Source organism: Sceloporus occidentalis, unplaced genomic scaffold (genome assembly GCF_023333645.1).
Source record: "Sceloporus occidentalis isolate IW3139 unplaced genomic scaffold, rSceOcc1.0.p SCAF_1, whole genome shotgun sequence".
NCBI classification, from domain to species: domain Eukaryota; kingdom Metazoa; phylum Chordata; class Lepidosauria; order Squamata; family Phrynosomatidae; genus Sceloporus; species Sceloporus occidentalis.
The window spans coordinates 198,674,106-198,694,116 of NW_028316981.1; the positions used below are offsets into that span (position 1 = coordinate 198,674,106).

General features: G+C 39.5%; 1 protein-coding gene across 5 annotated transcripts in view; it reads right to left on the minus strand.

Moving 5' to 3' along the window:
• Nucleotides 1-365: 365 nt before the first annotated feature.
• Nucleotides 366-20,011, minus strand: part of PALM2AKAP2 (PALM2 and AKAP2 fusion) — a 320,690-nt gene continuing 301,044 nt past the window's right edge. For 4 of the 5 annotated variants that reach the window (XM_089488587.1, XM_089488592.1, XM_089488590.1 and 1 more), the window contains 3 exons: nt 13,932-14,110; nt 11,744-11,782; nt 366-3,557 (listed from right to left, as the gene is read on the minus strand). In XM_089488587.1, the coding sequence (XP_089344713.1) occupies nt 3,465-3,557; nt 11,744-11,782; nt 13,932-14,110 (311 nt within the window). In that variant the 3' untranslated portion in view covers nt 366-3,464. The remainder of the gene's footprint in view (nt 3,558-11,743; nt 11,783-13,931; nt 14,111-20,011) is intronic. The other variant, XM_089488588.1, reaches the window with a different exon arrangement.

Below are 20,011 nucleotides of genomic sequence, written 5' to 3' on the forward strand. Positions count from 1 at the left end.
AATTTCAACAGGTGTTGCTTATCATACGTGGGACACCTGCTGCAAGTTCCTCTTCTATATAACAGTTAAAGGGACAGGAGCCCTGTCTCTTATTTCAACAGGAAATGCTAGCTGCTATGCTATGAATGCTCTGTGCTGTATTATTGCTGTAAATGGTACTCAAGACCCGTAATTCCTGAAAGAGAAACTCATAATTCACAATAACAAAATAACACCACTGAAATTGCAGTGGGAGAAACAGCACAGTGAATAAATCCCAAGGTGCATCTAATTTTTGCCACTGGGGAAAAATGTGCTTGGGGAAAAAAATCAAAGAGGCAGAATAGGATGCTCAGACAAATGCAACATATTTTGGAAATCACTTTTTTATTTTTGCTTTTAGAAAAAGGGGAATTTCCTTAACAACTCCTTTTTCTTCATGTTGAGTTGACTACAACCAAGGAAAAGGGAAGAAAATGTCCATCTCCAAGCCAATGTATCATCTTTGGTTTTATTTCTCCTCATTATAAAACCATCGTTTTGCAGTAAGAGTTGTACAGAGTATCGGTTGCTTCCTCACCACACCCATGCTTCATCTTTTTATTTCAGAGCAATGCTAGCTTAATTTTAACAGTATTTTCAGTACAGAATCTCACTGCTTCTTCACAATTCTGAGATTTTTTTCTATTTCGTTTCAAAGAACCCAATCCTCTGGAGTTTAAATACCCTAACTTGATTGTACAGGCAGTTTTTACTAATAGCTGAACAAACCCACTGGAAACACAAATGGGCCTTTGCTGGCCAGGGACAGAGGTTCTTCAATGTCAATAGCTCCTCACCTCTTCCATTTTCCTGGCTACTGCGTGTCATCTCCCTATTTCTACATACTGATTTTTCCTCTTTCCCATTGAGTATTTAGTAGACTGTGAAAAATTCCTTGCACACAACCCAGCCAAACTTAAGCAGTTTCAAAACTCAAGTGATTTCAACAAGGGACACGTAAAAACATCTTCTTGTAGAAACGGATAAAGCAGTGTTTAACTCTGGCTGGACTGCACCCAATTTTTTTTTTTTTTACTAAAATATAATGAGAAGAGAGTGTAAATCTTTAATTTTAAGTATCTTTAATGTAAAATATTTTTTTCCTAACTGGATAGTAGGATTATAGGATTCACCATGTCTGGCTCTGACCTGGCTTGTGATCCAGCAGTGAAGCCAATGCATATTAGCAGGACTCTCCTATTGCCAGCGTACACAAGGAATTATTATGTTCAGTTCTCTACTGCTAGCAACAGAAGCTCTGTATAACATGTTAAACTGTGGCTTCATCAAAACCCACCACAGGCAATGTCATCTAAGCAGTAAGCTATTTGTATCCAAACATTTCTACTTTATTTTTCCACACACAATATGGAAAAGAGTCCTCTGCAAGGCTGTTGTGTTCATTGTACTGCTGAATATATACATGGACAATTGCTGGGAGGATTCAGCTTATTTAAAGTTGCAAGTTTCTTGTCTAATTAAAATATCAGAACACAACATCTCACTCATAATATGAAACACAGAATAATATGAGATAAAAGAAAATGAGATAATGGGTCACTATTTTTTTAACTCCCTGTAAAAAAATAGCCACAAGTCCTATTTGTTTTAAAGATGCATGGACCACTTCCCTCAATTGTCCCAAATGTGATTCTAGTCTAGAAATTATGAGTTTCCATCACTACATATACTACCACATTCCCTGAACAGAGGAAGGATAAATTGGCAGCCTCTAATACTATGCCAGACTAGAAAGCACAAGAATAAATATCACATTTCTTTTCTAAATGCCAGATTACAAAAATGTTCAATACTTTCTGAAATGTTAATTCATGCGAATACAATGTCAGGTCAGCTTCGTTATTACAAATACTGCATCAGTTTAGTGCCTTTTTATATCCCTTTTAATACAAAAAGAAATGTTTATACCCCTAGAGCTGGCAAACAGCTTTGGAGAAAATAATCTGTACAGCCACATCTCTTCATCATCCTAATATTCCAACTTCACACACACACACACACACACACACAGCATATTCCTTTGTCACTGATTCTCAGTCTACACTTTAACTACATCGCCTATATAATCTTTTAGCTCTGAAAACACTGTTGGAACAGCAAAAATAATCCTTTGGCCCTTCTTTAATCTTTCATTCGCACTCTATTACCTTCCTCAACTTTTCATTTCCCAGTAACACGAAACAACCCCCACCCAGCTCTATTAACACAAAGACCTTTATATGTAGCATAAATATAGTTAAAGATATAACTATTTGTCTTTCATATCCCTCTTTCTATCAGTCTGATTGAGGGTCAATTATTGCCTCGGTAGAGAACACTCAAAATTCTTGGATTCTGCCCGTAACCTATCTAACTCAGCTTGATTGTTCTTTACATACTTTATTATGTATTCCCTGCTGCACCATCATAAAAACTGTTCTCCATTAAACACAGATGATAATGGAAATACACACTGAGAAAGAAGAGGTCAACTGATAAACCACAAGCATACAGACCACTAAAAGTAAGATATCCCAATTTGGCATTTCCTTCTACCTCTTCTAACCTACCTACTGATTTGTGCAGCAGTACTGAAAAGAAACTTGTAATAAGCATACTGATTATGAAAATAAGAGATGGCAATCTTTTTTTTTTTGCCTATGATAAGTTAAGAAAAAAAGGTGAACAGTCTGTCAACTGTCCGTCTTACTACCACCTTTCAAAATAACAGGAAAAAAATATATTTTATGGCTAAATATATGGATTATACATTCACATTTGCAAATTAACAGCCTCTTTTTCTTTTGTTTGCTTTTTCAATCAGTTAAATTGACTTCAAAAAGTCCCCCCTAATTCTTAAGAACAGCAAATATATACATATCTATCTTGATATGTTATGGCTATCTAGGATATAACACAATAATAGCCCTCGTCTTAAAACACTGCAGATGCAATGAAGAGCTGTTGTTCAGATTCAAATAATGTTTGAACAGCTGTTTAGTTCCACATGAGGTGCCATCTTGTGATGTAATGTTCCACAGGCCAAACTATTTTTATTCCAAATACAAAGAAGAAGGCAGGTGTCCATTCTTCTCGGTTTGAAATATGCTGTCCTTTTGGATTATGACTATTGCAGGTTTTTTTATCTCTAGTGATGACATCAGCTCTAAGCAGATACTCTTCTTCATGTTTATTTTGAGGGGGTTAAGCAGATGGTTTTTTTTTAGCATAGATGTTCTGTATGTTTGTGCGTGTATACATATAGATATATACAATATATATGGATTGTTCCTGTCCGAACATGAAATTGCAGAGACTGGCAGAGTTATAATAAATATCAGATTAAAATGATGCAGCTTTTTAAAAAAATTAAAACGTTGTTTTCTTATTTGGTTTCTTAGTCTCCGCAGAAAAAATGAAACTCTCTCATTTTGCCAAGAGATCTATTCATTTTCTTCCCGGTTGGCATAAATGCCAGCTTCCCACCGCAGTGCCAGGGCACTCTTCCTGCGGCTGACTCTAGTTGCCTCAAGGACCTGAGGGGGGAAAAAGGAGAAAGAATATGATTAATTTGGTTGTCCTTTTCCAGTACAAGCAAATGGAAAAGATAGTCTTTGAAGAATTCCGTGCAACTCAAAAGCTTTTACACCGTCAGAAGTTGGATGACTAAAAAGCATATCTATTTTCACCTTATTCTGCACTTCTTACTTATTGGGACAAACCATGTCAGCACAGCTACAGCCTAAAACCAAATATGATACTGAAACAGAGATTGTGTTTACATTTTCAGCTCTGATGCCTGAATTTAAGCATGTCAATGAAAAAAAGCCAACACATGCAAGGAAGAACACAGACGTAATCTGGATGAAACACAGCCTCAGTATGAAACACAAGCAGTGTCAGGACCAAGGAAAACCCAGCTTGCTGCCGTGCCTTTTACCCAAAGCCCAAAATTAAAAATCACAGAAAAGGTTTTTTTCTCTTAGGAACCGGTTCACCCTAATGTTTATGTGACTTTGCAAAGCTTTGATGAGTAAGTATCACATTCAGTGTTTTAGGTGGTTGTAGTTTTGTTTGATTACAGAACATTGGGAACATGCAAGCAAACATAAAGCCATTACAGAGATGACCCACACTCTTAGTGAGTAGCCCTGCCCTTCTGCTGTAAGATGCAAACTGAATTGCAACTGATATTCTACATTACTGGAATGTACTGCAATATTTTCTGCACCTATACAGGGCCAGGCAACTGCCAGAGGTTGAATGGCTGCATCCAGCCCTCAGGATTTTGCAGCATAACACAAGCTCCTATCCCTTGTCTCCAAACCCCAAACAATGTATCAGACACATTAAAGGACACGAGTGGCCCTTTCTCCCTAGTTTACCTCCCTAATTTATTTTAGGCATGTTGGTTCCTCTAAAAAAAACAACCCACACACAAATAAACCAAAAGTAGAAGACAAGTGGCCATTCTCAAGCAATTTTTTTTGGAGTGGAGGGGCTGTGGAGCAAGGTTGAGGCCCTGGGGGGCTGCATGCAGCCTATGAGTCAGACTTTTGACCATACACAATATACAGCCCACCCATCCCAATCATGGGCTTGCCACCTGCAGATTTAAGTATCTGAATGCAAAAAACTGTGAGAACTCAAGTCCTGTACTTTTTAATGGCCATGGCCTCATGCATGTGCAGCCATTAGAGGTAATGTGGCTTGCTATCTGCGAATGTCTAAATCCTAGATGACAAGCCCCATTACCCCTAATGGGTGCATGTGCATGAGGCCATGGCCATTGAAAACCATGGGACTTTAGTTCCTGTGGTTTTTTGCATCCACATGTGTGTCCAGAAGAGCCCCCTCCCCAGATATTAAGGGACAACTGCATATTACAGTCTCAGTTCTACAGGGGTATTATGTTCAATGGTTAAGGCACTGACTAGCAATTCCAAGGTTGGCAGGTTGTCAGTTCAAGAACCAAGTGGCATGTGACAGAGTGAACTCGCACCACTAGTCCCAGTTCTGACAACCTAGCAATTCAACAGCATGTAAAACTGCAAGTAGATAAATAGGTACCACTTCATTGGGAAGGTAACAGCGTTCTGTGCAGTCATGCTGGCCACATGACCACGGAGTAGTCTTTGACAACGCTGGCTCTTCAGCTTAGTAACAGAGATGAGCACAATCCCCCTACAGTCAGACACGACTTAACAATCATGTCAACAGAGAAACCTTTACCTTTATTATGTTGGTGTAAACCCTGCTGGACACTTCTGTTGTTCATGCAAGGTGTCCAAGATCACCTCCTGTCAAAGCAGCAGAAAGGACAAATGGTGGCAGGTGAAGGACAGGAGAGGCAGCCCCCCGTATGTGCTTCCCAAGAAAAGACTATCTCTATACCAGAGTTTCTTATCACTCCATTGCCAGGCTTCAAGGTGGTGCTCAGGGCAAGGGAACTATGATAGGGTAGTTTGATTTGGAAAATCATCAGTTAAAAACTGCACATCCAATTTACCCTTTCCATAGTGCTGTTTCTAAATGCCTCCCACATAAATGCCGGCAAATGGCCTGTAAGTCCCGCAGTAAAGCTGCTCTGGAGGACTGGGAACCCTCTGGAAATGGGTTTGGGCAACTTCAAGGCCTGCAGTGGGGAGAAGGGAAGAATCATGCTGTGCTATAGTGCTAGCCTTACATTTGATTTAGGCCTACAGATCAAAACATGAGCATGTGCTTTGTTGACTACAGCAAAGCCTTTGACTGCATGGATCACAAAATGCTATGGAATGCACTCAAAGAAATTGGAATGCAACTAAATTTGATTGTCCTGATGTGTAACCTGTACTCAGGACAAGAGGCTGCTGTCAGAAATGAATATGGAAAGACAGAATGGTTCCCAATCGGGAAAGGGGCCAGGCACACTATCACTTTTTATTCAACCTGTATGCAGACAACATTGTATGCATAGCAAACTTAGACTTTGTGGCAGGAGGAGTGAAAATCAGAGGAAGGAACATTAACTACTTAAGATATGCAGATGACAGATTACTGTCAGAACCCAACAAAGACCTGGAGCAATTACTGAAGAAGGTTAAGGAGGAAAGTGCCAAGGTAGGCTTAATGCTGAATGTTAAGAAAACAAAAATAATGGCCACAGTAGATCTACAAGAATTCATCCCAGATAATGAGAAAATTGAAATAGTTGAAAAGTTCTAATACCTTGGATCAAATATTGATCAGAATGGAGACTGCAGTCAAGAAATCAGAAGACTAAGGCTGGGAAGGGCAGCTATGAGAGTATTGGACAAGATCCCAAATTGTAAAGGTACAACTCACAACACCAAAGTGAGGATTGTCCAAGCTATATTCCCGATCACCATGTACAGATGAGAGAGCTGGACAGTGAAAAAAGCAGATAGAAAGAAAATAAACTCATTTGAGATGTGATGCTGGGGAAGAGTGCTGAGGATACTGTGAATGGCCAAGAAGACAAACAAATGGGTTCCAGAACAGATCAAGCCTGAATTCTCCCTGGAAGCCAGGATGACTAAACTGAGGCTGTCATTCTTTAACCACACCATGAGAAGGCATGAATCATTAAAAGAGACAATGATGTCTCTTTTATGAAAGGTAGGGGGCACTGGAAAAAGAGAAATACCACATGACAGATAGTTAGACTCAATCAGGGAGGTCACAAGCCTGAGCCTGCAGGACCTGAGTGGAGTAGTTGTGGACAGGGGGTCGTGGAGATGTCTCATCCACAGGGTCGCCATGAGTCAAAGTTGACTTGAGGGCAGATAACAACAACAATCAAAAACACTTTATTACTTTAAGGAGGAATTACTGTTCCTGAAAGGTTTGGTCAGAAATACATTTCAAACCGGTTTCAGGGTGGGATATGGAGTTGAGACTGCCATGGTCGCCTTGGTTAATGACCTCCGTCTGGGCATTGACAGGGGAAATGCAACCCTGCTGGTGCTCTTGGACATCTCAGCGGCCTTCGATCCCATAGACCATGGTATCATTTTGAACATGTGAGGGAGTTAGGTATTGGGGGCACTGCGTTCCAGTGGCTTCATTCTTACCTCTCGGGCAGATTCCAGATTGTGATGATGAGAAACAGCTTTTCTCGTTAAAGAGAGCTGACATCTGGCATCCCTCAGGGTGCCATTCTGTCTCCCATGCTGTTTACACAAAGTCACTGGGAGAGATCATCCGGAGACATGGGGTGCGGTGTTATCAGTATGCTGATGACACCCAAATTTACTTCTCTATGTCTCCGACTGCTGCAGTGACCAAGGATGGCATCTCTCCTCTAAATGCCTGTCTTGAGTCGGTAATGGGCTGGATGAGGGAAAACAAACTCAAGCTGAATCTAGAGAAAACGGAGGCTAAAGACTGGAGCACAGCTTTGGTGCAGCTTCTGGCCTTTTATGACACGTGTGTCATTTAAACTGCATACCTCCAAGTAGCTTTATTTTGGCCTGTCTGTACGGGCCTTTAGTCATATATGATAAGTTTTCCTTTTGAAACAATTTAAAGAGCTGAACAAGCCACTAATATTACCATACAAACACCTGTTTGGCTAATCTAACCAGCCTCATCTTTCTTTTTGGCAAATTCATTTTCAATCTTCCAATGTCCTTGCTCTCTTATATTATGGGCACTTTCTTTACCTAGAAGCAAAATGGGGAATGTGTGGGGAAGAAGTGGCAATCCGTTGCCTCCCAAGATATAAAATGAACATAGATATTGCAACATAAGTAAGTTCTGGCTCTGCTGTGTGCCAGCTTTGTTCTCTCCCTCCCATTATTTTTATTAATTTAAAATCACATAAAATATTACAAACATACATATAACCAAACATACATCTATACAAACTTCCCATCATTCATCTGATTTCATAGGTCTCAGTTTTCTGTCTATTTTTGACTCCTGATTCAATATACACTTTTTTATTTTTGTGTTTCTTCAGTATACTACTTATATAACATAGTGATATGAATCTCACATGCTATCCTTTGTTTACATCACATCCTTTATACGATTATTTCTTCTAGCTGTTTTTGCAAAATTCTACAACTGGAGACAAATTCTTTTCTACTTTCTCTATTACTTCGTGATTTTACCAACATGTCTAATTTGATCATGTCCACTAATTTAAACAGTCATTCTTCTATTATTGGAATGTGTTATTTTCCAATTTTGAGCCAATGGTATTCTGGCTATAGTTAACATGCATAAAGGTATTTTCTAATGCTTCTTTTCAGCATGTTTTGTTATCTTGTTAGGCATATTTAGAAGATAAATCTCAGGTTTCATTTGAAATTTAATTTTTAATATCTTATTTATTGTTCTATGCATTTCCCCCCAAACCTTTCTCACTTTAGGGCAGTTCCACCACGTGTGGAGCCAGCATTTACTTTGTTCTGTTTAATAAATCTTTGACATTTTTAAGGATGTTAAATACCAACCTTGAGACATTCCCGCCCCCCCACCAAATATATCTAATTTTCAAGATCAATTTCTTCTCCTATGTCTAGAGCTCATTTCAACATTGTGTCTTGGATTTGGTCTTGTTCCATCTCTCCTGTTAGCAATAATCTATAAAGTTTCACCTTTTTTGTTCTTTTTACTAGTGAGAATTTTATCCAACTATTTTCTCTCATTCTCAAATCCTTCAAAATTTAAATCCATTTTGTTCATTTCTTTTCATTGTGTATAAGGCAGCCAATGTATTTTGGGGTTCAGCTTTCCAAGTTCTTTTAGAGATCACATTTTATAGTAGTTTATAAATCTTTTACTAAGATAAGGTACTAAGATACCTTCTTACCTTATCTATTTGTTTATAAATAGATATAAATCCCATAAATAAAATAGGCTATCATGGTAGCTGCTGGACTAGCTCCTTGGTCGCTGTTCAACCTGCTGCTCAGTCACTGCCTCCTTTGCACCCAGTCATCCTGGGAGCAGCAACTGAGCAGCTGGCCTTCCTTTTGCAGGCAAGACAGAGGAGCAGGTCTGGGCCTCTGTCGCTGCCACATTCACACATAAAAGGCTGAGGTAGAAGAGGAGGCGGTGGTGAGCTGGGCATAGCTGAAATAGATGCTGCTGACCAAGTGGCTGTTGCACAAGCAGTAGACCTAATAAAGCTAAACTATTTTAAAAGCCTTTTTACACAGGACATATTTCTCTAAGGTTGTACAGAGATAGGCAAATTAATTTACAGAAACAAATGTGTCAGGGGATGGACAAATCAAATTATTTCCGTTTCATATTAGTTTTAATTGTGTTCTATTAATCTGTCGTTCTGAAAAATACATAAAATTGTATTTAAATCTATATATAAATACAGCTATGTATTGAAATATTTATTTTAATAGGTACATTAAATTCACTTTGAGGTGAATAATGAATGAGTACAACATTAGGATAGGTTAATTCATTTCAGATACACAAAGGTCAAATTCATCAAGCATTTTAGTACACACACACACACACACAAGTAACATGATAAAACAGAACAGTAGAAAAACTGTGCCTATCATTCTAGAAGAAATAAACACAGAAACCCTATTCTGTGGAATTTACATTCACAGGGGGTAGCTACTAGGGATCTGCCCCTCCCAAAATAAAAATCCTTCCCCTCCAAATTAAATTTCTCCATACTCCACAAATTTCTAGCATTGCAGTCAAGCATTCAGAAATACAGTTTAGCCAGCAAAAGAAATGGGGAAGGTGGAGTTATCAAGGGTGAGCAGAAAAAATGTAGGAATTCTAGATATGGTTTTCAAATTATCAGCCCCCGAAAGACAAGAAATTTGGTGACTAAAGAAAAATGCCTCCTCAAACATATCAAAAACACCATTGGACATTCAGAAATTTCACTAGGAAGAATGAGCCAATACATCCTCTGCAATTTCTTGCAACATGCTCATATTAATCACAACTGGTGACAATACCACAATATTCAGGCCTACTGTGAAGATGTGTTAACACTCAGACATATTTTATACTACCAAAAGACTCTGCAACAATTCTACCTTGTCACCCAAAGGAAACAATGAACTTTATGTTTAAGAATCAACCAAAATCTAATGTGTATGGTAGCCTTAACATGACAAATGCAAGATTTGCAAAGTATTGTGCTTGTATGGAAATAAGTAAAATGAAGATGCTAATTTTCATTCCAATTAAATAGGTCATTGATTGTCATATAAATGTATTAGAAATAGAAAACAATTACAACTACAAACAACACAATAGTTCCTCTCACTTAAAGTTTATTTATTGTTTTTCTTCAATATTTCTTTTCTGCTTTTTCCCATTAAAAGGGGCAGTGTAACCATTTTGATCTAACTCAATAATTCAAATTATGAAATTTAAATTATCCCATTCAACATAACAGTACTAGGAGAACACAAAGTCCTCTTTTTGAGCTACATATAATAGCTAGGTCTTTGTAACGGTAAGGGAGCACTGGCACATCTGTATCCATGGCTGCCTTGACAGCTGTGGAAGGAGGAGCTGTTATGACAAATATATTTTCAAAGTGAAGGTACTGGACTTGTAACCTTTTGGGTGGTCTACCTGAAGATGGAAATCTAGAGCAATGTTTAAATAAACACAATTATGTCCACATTACAACTAGAGTCATAGAATTTGTGCACATGGGTTAATTTGAATTTCCCTTGGACATGCTGTATCCTGTTTACATAACGCAGGGCCAAATCCGTGAATCAGGCACAATCTGTCTTCACGGTATCTGCACCAGATTTGGCCTCTCCTCCCCTTAACTCGAATGTTAAAACCTTACTTTTTACTCTGGGTTCTTGGCTCTCTGCAGTGATGATGGGCTGCTGCTTTCCCATGTGGTCCCTGAGAGTTGCCCAGCACCATCCTGCAGATGAAAGTTGCTTTAAGATCAAAATGCCCAGCATTGATAACATGGCTGGGTGCCTCATTGTGACCTCAGCAGCAATGTTGGCCGACAAACAAGGAATCACGTGGGTAGGCAGCCACCTTGTTGTGGAGAGAATACAGGTAATGGAGGGAATTCAGGGCGAGAATACTCTGTGAGCAGCCTGGAGTATTCTGGCCAGTGAAGACAAGCCCAGGGTCTTAATGAACATAACAAACACACTTAAGTCCACATTACAGGGGGCTGGACTAGATGGCTTTTGTGGTCTCTTCCAACTCTATGATTCTACAACTACAGTCATGGTCATAATTTGAATATTCTGATCTAAATCTAATTAAATCCCACTCTTTTTAATGTACAGTTGGCCATCCATATTCATGGATTCTGCATCCAAGGATTCAACCAACCACAGTTCAAAAATATTCAGACAAAAAAAATCCAAAAATGAAACCTTGACTTTGCCATTTTATATAAGGGACACCATTTTACTGCACCAATAGGGCTTGAGCATCCACAGAGTTTAGTATCCATGAGGGGTCCTGGAACCAAACTCCAGCAGATATCGAGGATCCACTGTATCTAGCCTAAACAGGAATACTTCTGTATCTAACATGTACTGTAGTCTTTTTGAGGGAGAATTAGAAAGAAATGTGAAGGCCATTCTCCATCAAATCAGCACTCCTATATTTATGCAAGTGTAGTGCAAAGCAGCAATGGAAAGCAAACTGCAGCAGCATGCATTCAAAATCCTCATGCAAAAATAATAATTATATAAATATCATTAAGCAAAGGCAAATGTTTGAAAAGTACCTCAGAAGTAACCTTGTTACACAGTAATTTACAGGTGTACTGGCAGGAAAGGAAAATACCATCATTAGTATACAAAGAACAAAGAAAGAAAACAAGAGAAAGAGAGCAAGAACGAGAGAACCTCAAATTAAGTGGAGAAATAGTATCTCTCTCTCTGTGCTCATCAGCAGAAGCAACCTTAATTTTTTTTAAAGAAACTGCCCAGAAAAGTTAAAAAGCGTATTTAAAAAGGAAAGCAATTATTTGTCAATTACTGCTACATTAACCTTTTGACCACTAATATATTAAATTATGTTACAAATAAATTTAACTACTTTCCCAAGCGTATGACCTGGGCTCTCTGTCTGGTTCCTTTGGACAAGGGAGACAGACACAGGGTGTATGTATCCACACTGTAGAAATAAAGCAGTTTGACACCACATTAACTTCTATGACTTTATCCTACAGAATCATGTGATTTGAAGTTTGGTGAAACAGTGGAGCTCTCTGACAGACCAGGCTGAACACCCTACCCAACTACAAACCTCAGGATTCCACAGGATGGAGCCATGATAGTTAAAGTGGTGCCAAATTGCTATATTTCAGCATTGTGGAAAAGCTGCAAGACAGTTTTCACTTTAAGGTGTTTAAGAAATGTCTGATCAATACCCAGTGTCTCTCTGTGTTAAATACTAACATTACTTTATTTGCCTTTAGCTCTTGCTGGTTCCTTCTGTTACAGAAGTTAGTCTGATTGAAGAGCTCATATTAGTAAGCTTGTACCAAGGAAGTCCTTGGGTCGGAATATGAGTTTACATCTTTCAGATGCTTCTGAAGAACCTCATGAAGTATTCACAGAAGTATTCTGTGAAGTATTCCTCATGCACGTCCACTGGCATCCATGAAGAGCCTCTTTGCAAAGTCTCTGTGCCTTGACAAGAAATGGAGCTAATACTGAGTGCAAATTAAAGTTTGCTTTAATTGCATACTGTAGTAGACATTTATTGTCATTTTGCCTAGATAAAAGGCTACCTTTTGGCAGATAGGCACCAGTGACTTATACAAGGCCAAGAACTCTCTGCAATTTTTAATTCTTGCTTGAATGTGAAGAACAAGATGTGACATCTTGATTTGAAGCTGGAAACTCAGAAGGCAGTTGTCTGCAAAAAGAAGGTTCAATGCATTGTAAAGAGATGCATATTCTGTCACAATGTGCTGTGACAGAATCTGAGATGCTGGATTAGAGTTCTTTCACAATGCATTTGCTTTGTTAGGATTTCCCTTTTTGTTCTGCAGACCAGTTGGTAACAAGCACATACAGTGGGAGGTTGGGATGGGTGGTAGGGAGCCACAATGAATATAAATCTCTAATCATTGTGTAGGGATAATGGACCACAATATAATTTTGTTTAGAAGCAAAAGTAGACTGGGGCTGTCCCTCCCCCTTCAGATGAACTATATGGTATCTTTTTTCCTTTTCTTTCAGAACGTTTTGTAAAAAACACTTTCTGAAAAGACCCTTCAGAGACAAATTAGCACCCAAGAGAGTGGAATATCTCTCACTCAAGGTAGAGATAACTTTCACTGAGCTCAAAAGCTTCTCTATGCCCCTTTTCTACATTTCCTGAATCCCAGGCCTTGCTGTTCCTCCCAACATGGACCTTAGCTCTCTCTCACGTTCTCTCTTAATTTCCTTCTCCCCTGCTTATCTTACTCACACAGTTTACACAACTGGTGCTGCAAGATGGTTGTGCTGCTTGTCCCTGGCATCTCAACATCACCATTTCTGGAATGTCATGGTTATCTTCAGCTCAACAGTAGGAGAAAGCCCTGTAGGATATCCACCCATGCACAATCCTCCACAGGCAGTGGCAGAGCAAGGCAGTGGATTACAGGGCTTTTGGACATCTTTCTTTTATAGGATTTCCATAAGCCAAAGTTGACTTGATGGCAAAGAACAACAACAAGCAAACCACCACCACCACCACCTCTCACAACTCCTTTTTTTTAAAAAAGTGTCCATTAGGAACACACACACCCCCGGCCGCCACTACTACAATGCCTGCTTTTGCTTATGGTCTTATGCACTGAATTCTACAAAGGTGATTGATAAGTTTTTTAGAAACTGTTGTTGTTGATCAATATTATTATTGGAAAGATATCCCACTGTATGTAAAAAAAGAGCATGGGAGAAATGGAATATGCTTACACTGCTATCATCCATCCTATCCCGCCTCTTGGTTTTGTGAGTTTCGAAATCTTCCATAAGGGTCTGCATCAGGTTCTTGGGCCTTTGGGATCCTCCAGCTTCATCTGATGCTGAGTCCAAATGCGAGGGGGGACCTTCAGCAGTTGGGGATGGAGGTGGCTTGATCTTCTCTATTTTACCTGCAAAGACCCAATCAAAATTTCCTTCTCTAGGTAACACGTTTGCAATCAGATTCCGAAAACACACACACCACACTTCCAAAAGGAAAGAGAATTTAATCCAAATGCGAGGGCTGGAGAAGTAATGATTAGGCAGCTTGCTCATCAATAAGAAGGGCTGTATTTTGCATACAGATTTCCAACGTTGGCTCTCAAACTTGGACAACTAAAATATATACTTAAATAATTCAAGCACAGTAAACACACTTCTGGGGAAAACCAGGAAAGCATTTACACCTGATTACAGTACAGGTTCAGATCTTCCCTACTTTCTTTCTTCTTAAGTGCTACATTGCTTCCTGATCCCTAGCTTAGTAGACTAGAAACAAACCACGACAACTGTCAGAGCTTGGAAAACTGCTTTTAAACAGTAATTAAGAGTTATAAGGCTCACAATGGATTTAGTTATACTTTTAAGAGGAACTCTTTGGTTATTCAAGAGTAAAAACACACCTAAGTAGTGAGGGTTGCCCACTGCAGCTAAAAAGTAATTAGAACATACAGCACAAAAGGAATAAAGTTATCAAGCATTATAATCATAGTGTTACTCAGGGCCTGAACAGACAGGCCAAAATAAAGCTGCTTCAGGTCACTCTGGAGATATGCTATTTAAATGCTACATGTGTTCTAAGAGGCCGGAAGATGCGCCAAAGCCATGCTCCAGTCCTAAGGACTGGAGTGCAGCTTCTGGACTCTTAAGATGCGTATGTCATTTAAATAGCATACCTCCAAAGTGACCCGAAGCAGCTTTATTTTGGCCTGTTTGTTCGGGCCCTCAGTCATGCCATAATTATTGCAGAAAGTACTTGGTTACAAGTCACTTATTATTTGTAACTAATTACTTGCAGGGTTTATCCAAAATGTACGAAAAAGGCTTCATATATCCTGGAGTATGTACCAGGTTGGCATTGTCACGTATCGTGGCACTCTTTTCTGAATGACTGCTCCAACCATTCCTCTAACCTAAGAAATACCAGTCACAGTAAGGCCTGAATTCAGTTTTTTTTCTTTACAGATTTCTCTCACATACAAACATATATGAGTGCTACAACACAGAATTAACTTGCAGCAAGGGAAGATTTAACTCCATCATTTTTCTCCCTTGGAGCATGACGTTTTAAAAGAAATTGTTACTAGGTACCCATTTTCCCATCCAAAATGTTCATATGTGGAAGCTTCTCCTTGACATTCAGAATGTGTTGCAACTACCCCCTTTATTTACTCACATCAGTATCCCAGCAATATATACTATCCTGTGCAGCAGCACCAGAAGACTCTTATCAAAGGTTGGAAAAATTGCTTTAAAAATACAACTGGTCTGGGATCGCAAAGGGTATACTTTTGGGGACTATTTTTATTTTTGGTTTGCAATAAAATGTAGAAGACATTAAAAGAGGAGTGAGACTGATGCAATTCACTGATTATATATGTCCATTTGTCTCCACTGGGTATCCAGAAGCCAGGACTGGGTGTCCATTTCCACATACAATTATTGCTTTAACAATATGTTGCTCTCATTTTCTCAGTGAAGGTTGTATACAATGGCCAAAAAAGCAACACTGCTAAGAGCAAGGATGAAGGTCCAAAATGTGCCTGAATATTCCTGTCTCCATGTAGACATTATGGCTGCATCCAATGCAAAAAATAATCCAGTTTAACACCACTACTACCATGGCTGAATGCTATGGATTTCTGGGAATTGTAGTTTGTTGTAGCACCAGAGTGCTCTGACAGAGGTGGCTAAATATCTCAGAAAACTAGTTTCCATAGCACTGAACAATGGCAGCTAAAGTCAAACTGGATTATTTCTGCAGTGTGCATGCAGCTTATGTGGAGTTCATCCTGATACTAGATTTAAAAATGATTTTTATTATTAGCACCTATTTTCTGAGTCACTTGGAGAAGCTTTTTGGATATGAAATGGGATATTAAGTAGTGTAGATAAATTAAATAAATGCTCTAACATTACTATGTACCATGAGGGCCAGACAGCACAGCCCATTGCACCATCATAATATTCCAAGACAAGAACAAGTGATTATGTCATACTGCTTCTAAGTATAGAGATGAGGGGCATCTATAGCTGGTAGCAACCCCTTAGGTAGACTTTTAAATGAAATGTATTTTCCTTTTGGAAAAGATATTCTGGCAGCCAGGTTATTTGTCATTTTTTAAAGCTATAATACAGTTATGCCTGCTATTGTTTTACTCAAAAGTAAGAGTAAGAGACATGAACTGGGCTTGGGCCTTAGCCTGTGGAGTTAAGAAAACTTTAAACATTTGTTCCTTACTGTGTTCCTTCTGATGTAGGCTCCCAATGCTTGCAAATTATTCAAGAAAAGGGGATCTCTTCCCTCTGCAAATTGCCAGCATGGGCTCCTTAAGGGATGGCAAAGGGTTAAATTCCCTTTTGCTTCCCATGTTGGGGTGTGTGATTACATAATGATTCTGATCCTTTACAATGAATATATGAATGTAATTTTGCAGTATGTTTACATTTACAAACCCCAAGCTCATTGCCAGGACTAAACAGATAAACACCATAACCTCAAGCCTTTTCTATGCATTCAACAATTGCAAACAGCTAGGGACAATTTCTATGATGAGCCAGAACAGCTGTGGCCACTAGAGGTCAGGGGTGCTGTGGGAATTGCTCACTGCAGTGGAAAAAAAAATGAACTACCACCTTTTTTAACCTTTACCAAACAAGTTAAACATGCTAATTAAAACTGGCCTTGTCCTGCATCTTACCACCCTAAGAGATTAGACTGATGTTTAGGGCTGCATCTGCACAACATAATGTAGTTTGACACCACTTTAACTGCCATGGCTCAATGCTATGGAGTTCTGGGATTTGTAATTTGTTGTGGCACCAGAGCCCTCTCTCATGGAAGGCTAAATATCTCATAAAAGTACAACTGCAAAAATTGTAAGATCTTTGTAGGATAAATCTTCATTGTACTCCACCTCCCAAGGTAATTTTTGCAGGACCTTTCTAAGTGAGGTCCTCACCTAGGTCCAAAACACACTGCAGAAATCATCCAGTTTGAGGCTGCTTTAACTGCTCTGGCTCAATGCTAGGGAATCCTTGGAATTGTAATTTATTGTGGCAGCAGAGTTCTCTAACAGAGAAGGCTAAATGTGTCACAAAACTTCACTTCCCAGAATTCCCTAGCACTGAGCCAGGACACTTAAAGCCGTCACAAACTGGATTTCTGTAGTGAGTTTTGGACCCTAGAGGGAGTGGTGGCAACACAATTCTAGACTTTCTGGGATGAAACCAATTATCTGGATCCATTCCAATCTGTACTCAGGCCTGGATAAAAATGGGACAGTAATGGCCTTGGTCACCTTGGGGGATGTCCTACATTAGGTGTTGGAAAGGGGAAATGTGTCTCTGTTGGTCCTCCTGGATCTTTCATGGACTTTGACACCATCAACCATGGTATTCTCCTGGGTCGTTTGGTTGTTATGGGATTTGAGGGCTTTGTTTTGCAGTGGTTTGGGTCTTTATTGGCTGAACATTCCCAGATGACAGTGCTGGGATCTGTTATTTAGCCTTTTGACCATTAGCCACAGAGATCAATACTGTCCCCTATGCTGGGTGAAGTCATCTGGAGCATTGGGCTTGGATGACACCAGGCTCTATATCTCTACTTTACCACTGATGCCATGGAAGCTATGGTAGTACTGAATTCTCGTCTGGATGTAGTAAAGGACTGGATATAGGGGAATAGACTGAGATTTAACCAAGACAAGATAGAAGTGCTGCTTGTCAACAGGAAAACCAATCTGGGATTGAAGTCTGTTCTCAGTGGGGTTGCACTCCCTCTGAAAGATCACATTCATGGCTTGGGGGTGTTTTTGGACCCAGCGCTGCTCCTGGAAAGCCAGGTTACTGTGGTGGCCAGGAGCGTCTTTGCTATGCCCTTTCTTGGAGAAGATAAATTTGGCCACAGTGGTTCCTGCCCTTTAGTAATCAGGTTACCTCCTGATTAGACTACTATAATGCACCGTATGTGGGGCTCCCATCAAAAAGGAAGCTGCAGATCATGCAAAATGCAGCAGCCAGACTGGTATTGGGTATGCAGTCTAGAGACCATATAACGCCAGTACTGCAAGAACTCAAAATTGGAAAGTTTGCTTCTGAGCTCAATTCAAGGTGCTAGTGTTGATATAAAAAGGCTCTAAGTGACTTGGAGCAAAGGTATCTGAAAGACTGCCTTCTTCCATATGAACCTGCCAGAAAACTGAGATCTTCAGAGGAGGCCCTGTTGTGTGTCCCAGGACCTCATAAAGTTAGGTTGGCAGGTACACATAACAGGGCTTTCTCTGTAGCAGCACCTCAACTGTAGAACTCTCCACCCAAGGAAGTCATCCTGGCCCCATCTCTTTTAAGCTTCTGGTGGGCAGCCAAAGCAGAGCTGCTCTGCATGGCATTCAGTGTTTGAATGTTTGCTGTTTTAAATGTTTTATAACTTGAATTCTAGGATTGTTTTTAAACAGATTTTAGAGTGTTTTAATGTGTTTTTAAAATGTTTTTATCTCCGTATTGTTTTACTGTTTTTTTTTTTAATTTGTTCATCACCTTGGGAACTCTTGTGGGTTGGGAACTGATACAGAAATAATATAAATGAATTAATGAGACACAGTGTTGTAAAATATGGGAAACATAGATGTTTTAGGGTATACAAAAGGAAGATGTGAGAGCAGACGGGGGAGTGAATGAGTAAGAATGCTGGAATGTGCTGAATGTTGACTGGCTGAGGAGGGAAGGTATGGCAGGAGTTAGAGGTTTTGAGAAATGGAACTGAGGGAGATTGGTGTTTGTGTCCAAAACAAACACCTATGAGAAGCTGTGTGAAAGAAAAAGTAATAAAACAACAGTAACTGAAACCACAAGCTTTATGAAATCACTTGGAGGTATCATGTTGATATTGGATACTGTTAATAAATACTGCTTCATTCAAATAAGACCTGACCGCTGACCAACTTATCAAGGACTTTGGCAAAGCTGAACATTTTATGGTGACATCAGAGTAGATGGAAGAGAGGAGACTGCTGGCAGGAAAATAATAAGGCAGGGAAATCAAATAAGGTAGATAGGATCCCAGTGGGGATTGAGGCTTGAATTTACCAAAGCAGTGTAATGTTAAAGTATCAGGGGAAAACAAAAGCTCCCAGAATGTGTATTATTCAAAATTTAAAGGTATAGGGAAAAGTGACAAAATTGTTTTAAGTACTCTCTTGCTTCTGAGAGTGAGCTCAGGTGATGAATGTATGGCAGCCATCTTGTCCCCTTCCTTACACAAGGCAGTATACCGAACAAACTACAGCTCCTTGCACGTTTTGCTGCTTATTCAAAAGAGGAAACTAGCACAATATCTTTAGACCATTTCCCTAGGAAATTAAATGCATGACCTTGCTCAATACAAAGAACCTCTGATGGTACAGAGCTCTTGGAGATCCTTAAAACTGTTTTGCTATTCCTTGCTACTATTGTAATTTTGGGGGGCATAATCTGGCCAAGGCTAAAACCATTTAAATGCCACAGATTTAAACAGAAAGAGTGCAAAGTTATCTAAAAACAAAACAATAATAATAAAAGTACAACACAGAGACCACACAATCATCAAATGTGTGTTTAATTAAAAAGGTATTTTTGTTGGTGTTGTTAGCTGTTCTTGAGTCATCATCATCCTTAGGGCAAAGCAGCTGCTATCAGACCCCAATAGGCCTAGGACTGCAGCAATCAGATGGCCTGCTCCCAAAAGAGTCGCCAGCAGGAGCACTCCTTTTGCCGGTGGCTTCTGGCTGCCTGAGGTGGCCTTGGAGTGGCTTCAAGCCATGTCAGGAGCATGC